Source organism: Gloeophyllum trabeum (genome assembly GCF_000344685.1).
Source record: "Gloeophyllum trabeum ATCC 11539 unplaced genomic scaffold GLOTRscaffold_00107, whole genome shotgun sequence".
NCBI lineage: Eukaryota > Fungi > Basidiomycota > Agaricomycetes > Gloeophyllales > Gloeophyllaceae > Gloeophyllum > Gloeophyllum trabeum.
Genome location: NW_006920516.1, coordinates 1 through 5407, shown reverse-complemented (window position 1 = coordinate 5407; position 5407 = coordinate 1). Strand labels below are relative to the sequence as shown.

At 52.4% G+C, this 5407-nt stretch overlaps 1 protein-coding gene across 1 annotated transcript; it reads left to right on the top strand.

Moving 5' to 3' along the window:
- Window positions 1-3110: 3110 nt before the first annotated feature.
- GLOTRDRAFT_51192 (uncharacterized protein) lies at window positions 3111-4122 on the top strand (the record flags this gene model as incomplete). Its single annotated transcript, XM_007873337.1, has 2 exons — window positions 3111-3295; window positions 3438-4122. The coding sequence occupies 2 exons, from the start codon at window positions 3111-3113 to the stop codon at window positions 4120-4122; spliced, it is 870 nt and encodes a 289-aa protein (XP_007871528.1).
- Window positions 4123-5407: the final 1285 nt, after the last annotated feature.

Genomic DNA, 5407 nt, shown 5'->3' with positions numbered 1-5407 from the left:
CGGATGGGAGTGTGGTTGAAGTCGAACTCGCTGTGGCTGGTCGATTCTGAATTTAAACAGGACGCGTCGGCGCACGTGATATATGTCGAAATGGGGTTGTTGGTCCTGATTTTGTGGCGTTGGTCAGCGGGGGCCATTGTTCTTTCTTCTTTATTTGGGCAGTGACACTAAGCGAGGGTGGGTGGAGGGCGAGGGACGCGTAATGGGGTTGCTTCCGCACAGATGTGCCACTACTAGCGCCGTTCGGTAAATCTCGCCAAGCGCTCCGACAGTGGATTGTCAGCGTACCTCGAAGTGTTCTAGGAGCCTCGAACTTCTAGTTTTTCACTGAATTGTCAAATTTATTGATTGTTTCATGATATGACTTATCGACCATCCTCTTGCCCGGGCAGCATTTTTGACAGTTCTCGACGAACGGCCTTCATAAGGCGAAAGCGGGAAGGGGCTGTCAAAGATATGAGTTATTGCTCAATAGTCTCGTTGTTCTAGCGCGACAGCTCGCAGATCTGTGTCATAGAGATTATCGTTGTCGTAGCCATCTTTCTTCCACAAGGCCCCTTTCATCTCCAAATTTAGATGCCAGTAATGAGGCCACGACGTGTGGTGCCGAAGAAACCTCTTTGTGCAACAAGGACATCTAGTTTCTTTCAGCCATCATGCGAAAAAGTGCCAGAATAAAGGGGAGGATGAGCGGACCGTGATACTCTTCAACTACATGCATCAGCAGAAGCGCGAGCAAGGGGTTAGGACTTTGTATGATCGTGAGCGTTACTCAGGTCACGGTCACCGTTCCTCTCGAAATGTCGCGCACACTCACGCGCGCTTTATGGGTTTTACATGGCATGCCTTTTGTTATCCCGTCCCTGCTCGGTAGCGACATGCCTGAGCCTGCTGTCCTGATAAGTGATTGCTAGAATCATGAGGATGCGTCCTTCAAAGGCACCCCCCAGTTACTACGACGAGGATGCAGCTTCATGGCGCCGGAATATGATGGCAGCAGGCAGCGGCGGCGGGATCCGGAAACAAAACGTGCCTTCCTACGCAACATCCCTGTCTGCTAGGATCAGACTGGGTATCAAGTTTGACGTGCCTGTTCTTATACGCTGCGCACCAAAGCACCTAACGTCGGTCTACTCTACGCGACTGGAAGGACGGAAGCCACAACGGAGCAATTACACAGCTACGAATTCAAGCCGCGAAAAAGCGTGAAGAGTGCGAACTTCGCGCAGATTCCGAGTTCCATCTCTCGATACTGAGTGTCCCATTTTAGGCCAGCACGAAACGCCACCTGTAATTATCTCTCTTCGGCGCTCATCAGGTCCTGACATTACGAGTCACTGGTCGTACTTGCTTCATCTTTCTGCCACGCCTTGTTTCTCTCGTTCGTTCCTAAGTGGGCAGGATCGCCCCCCAGCTCTCTCTAGATACCCGTACATCTGGACGCATGGATACTAATAGTACTACGAAGCGCCGGGAGAGCCTCTGGTATAACCATGGGACGGTGATTCTGAAGGCAGAGAATACGTCCTTCTGCGTCTACTCCGGTCTGCTGGCTCAGCAGTCCTCCGGCTTCAAAGACATGTTCTCTATCCCCTAGTCATTCTATATCCCCTTGTCGGACAACAAGGACCTCATGGGCGGATGCACATGCATGGAAGTGTATCATTCGGCACGCGATATGCAGTACTTTCGCAAAGCATTACTCTTTTGAACGTAAGCCGTCTAACTCAGCTTATCCTACATTTGGTTTGTGTTAGACCTGATTCTCGGTGGTAGCGACTACGAGCAAGTTACAACGAGCGCCCGCCCATTTAACTGAGGCTTTAGTATCGCCCTCGTCAGACTTGGCATCGAATACGACGTCCCTGTCCTCAAGTGTGGTGCTTTCAGGAGAGCACAAGCTGGAGAAGTATGACTATGACACGAGTACTATTTTGGGCAAGCTGTCGGGAAAGGAATATTCAGAATCGCCCCCGAGTACGACCTCCGCATGTTCCAGTCGTCCACCCTCTAATCCCACTGCGACATTGACGACAAGCTCGATATGCCTCCTGCCATCAGCGACTAATCGGACGACCTGATCCAGTGCTACATCGGCCGGCAGAAGATAAGGGACTTGTGATACTGGGTAGGCCTCGAGATAGCCTCAACGAGAGGATCACGGGCTCCTGTTCCCTCTGCTTAGAGTGCGGGCTGGCAAAGTTCGATTGACTTCGCCACTACAAGCCTCTGCAGATCGATGGCAGCAATCAGTGGCTCGACTTCCTGCACCTGCAGGAGCCGGTCGGGTTGTGACTCGAGGGCACGCAGGGCTTTGTCAGAGCTGCCGCGGCAGTATGGAGACATTCGTTGGGGAGGCGCGCCGCGCGACGTGGGCGGCGCTGCCCCCGCATTTCAACCTTCCATCCTGGGATATTCTTCTGCAGGAACCGGAGAACGATCTGCCGGACGCGGACGAAGGCAAGTTCGACGATGCGATGACGCGGACGGGACGGATGAGTCCGCAGTAGCGACGTTGATGAAGAGGGCGATGACCATGATTCACTATCAAGACCGAGATGGAAGCGCGGCGACAGAAAGCAAACGTGCTTGGGTCGGGGATCTGACTGGGCAGCGGGGACAAACGACCATCCGATGAGGAAGCGGGCGCCAGATGGTATGATCGATGCATTGTAGGGCCATAGCCGTCGCACGCCCGTGAGCAGTTCCGATGGTGTGGATGAAAGTTGAATGTCGAAGTTAATATAATATCGGCGGAATAAAAGGAAGAGGACTCATGTCAACACCATTCGACTACCACGGCGGCCCTTTTGGGCAAGAATGATACTTTGATTTGCCAGTCAATTCACCACTTCTGTTACCACACAGCTATAATTATCGGCGACTAGGTATCCTTCCCGAATCCCGTGGTACGAGGTTCAACACCTCGTTGCTTCCGCGTGCCCTGGGAGTGACACCACTTTGACAGTTGTACTGGGATGGCCTCGCGACAGACCTCTCTCACCCGCACCCTCTCGTACTCTTCATCGATGTCCATGGAACAGAAACAAGACGAAGAACGTGATGCGGGGGCGCAGAATGAGTACAGGCCAAGCCAGCGCCTTTGGTCTATGATTGTCATCAAGGCGGAGGACAAGGTCTTTCGCGTTTACAGCGACCTGCTATCGCGACAGTCCTCGATATTCAGAGATATGCTCGCGATGCCCCAGTCGGACGAGGTGGAGAAGATCGATGGGCATCCGTACGTCGAAGTGCAGGACTCCGCGTCGGACATGGAGATGTTCCTGAACACGCTGTGTCTCCCGAAGTGAGTGATAGTCCTGAATATCCTTCCTCCACAGGCAGTGAATATTTTTCTCTAGTTACTAAGATGAGGCTATAACTTCATGGCGCCCCCGACTCAAGCAAGATCCTGAACCTTCACATGATGACGGCAGACAGGGCGTGCGGGACTGGGAAACAGAACGCGTTTCCTACCCAGCATTCCTGTCTGCTGTGGTCAGACTCAGTATCAAGTATGATGTGCCCGCCCTCAGGCGTCGTGCTGTAAGGCACCTAACGTCGATCTGGCCTACGGAGCTGGAGGGATGGAAGCTAGAGCATACAGAGTCGCGCCGTGAAACTGGAAGCTATATATTCAAGATTGTACGAGAGTGCGATCTTCGCGCGCTCCTACCGAGCGCCTTCTACATCCATTGCGAGATAAACGACAACGCCAGCCTCCCGTCTCCTATCAGTGAGGATCCAGCCGACATCACCCGGTGTGCCTTTGATCGTCAAAGGATTATGGATAGGTGGCGAAGACTAGTTTACGAGACAATATCTGAAGAATGTCCTTCCTACTCTTGGACGTCTTGCCAGCAGGCACGGCTTGCCTGGTTTACTGGAAATTCCCTGCCTCGACTTCTGTTTGATGGAAGTAAGGCCTGGCACGACTACCTGTCTGTGCCGACGGGGGAGTGGTTGCGCGATGTAGGAGACCTATGTAGTGACTGCCAAGCTGCGTTGCGACAACGCGTCGACCGAACGAAGAAGAGGGTCTGGTCCGATTTGCCAGTTTTCTTTCATCTTCCGTCCTGGAATGTGCTTTTAGAGGAGTTTAACGCACACGTCCAGGGCTAAAGCGTCTGTCCAGATCCTGACGCAACTGATGAGCTAGATTAATGCCTCCCGTCTAGCTTCGGGTACGCAATCGAGGTCCAGGTGGTCGACTACTAATTTCCGGAGATAAATAGATCGCTCTCCTTCGTGATTCTGTACTCGCCGTCGCTGTCTTGTTTCTTGGTCATTGCACAAAGGAGCTATCTTCTTGCGCGACAATATATTACGGCTAAGTACTGCCCATTCTGCTGCTATGCGACTTCCACTGCTAGCTCGCCGACATGACGTGTCGACTGGTTCGGTCCTGGTAAGAGCGTCTAGCGGGACGTCGTACAGATTGAGCGTAGATGTCTCTACGAAGCTAGAAAGGCAGCTTCAATCCTGCTTGGTAGCGCGGAAGATGTAAAATGATACCTTCATCCACCCGCTATCTCTGACCAAGGGCAGTTGTACAGTCGTCATTCGATTCTTTCAATGTCGGGTCAGCACTCGCAGTAAACCTGTTCTCACAAAGGAGTCTTTTCGTTTCGCCGTGTCAGGATTCATCAAGGAAAGGCACACGCAGGCCTGAGTCGGTATGGCACAGGACGCTGATCGTTTCTCTGACAGTTCTCCGTTACTTTGCCTAAAGCGCGCATCTCGGGCGCATTGGCAACGGTACTCGGTGCTTAATAGAGCTTTGTGATCCTAGGTCTATTCCTGCTTGATCTTCCGGCCTGATCTTCCGGCTGTCGCCCGAGCCATACATTATCTACCTCGACCGGCCATGCTAATCATTCTACTAATAGCTCACGGAGAGACATGGGGCAAGCTGTAGTCCGCGGTCGGCGGACATGAAGCTTGTTATCGTGGGTGTACTAGTAGTGCAACATAAAGCACAGGAGGCGGTACCATCTGGTTCTCTCCCTCTGGCTTCCTCGTATACCTATGCTCGTAGATCTTACATTGGATCAGTCGGGCTCCCTAATCATCGCCTCACAAGCTCGAGTATTCAGCTATGCTGCAAGTGCGTGGAGACAATGTCTTCCTTGTTCGATTTCTGACCAAGAGCCACGACGAAGTTTCATCCGCTTCCTTGTTGACGTGGGACATCACTATTGCTCTGGGTGACGAAGTGTGTAAATATTTTCCATCCAAGCCAGTGTGCGGCACTCAACTGCTGCCGTTCAGGTCGAGCTAATTTGGATGTGAGCGTACATTCACGTCGTCCCGCAAGTACATCGTCTTATACGCCAGTTCAGGAAGGAATGGACTATCGCGAAAGTCTGCTATCTCATTGGACGATATGTCCCCTGGATTGCCCAGT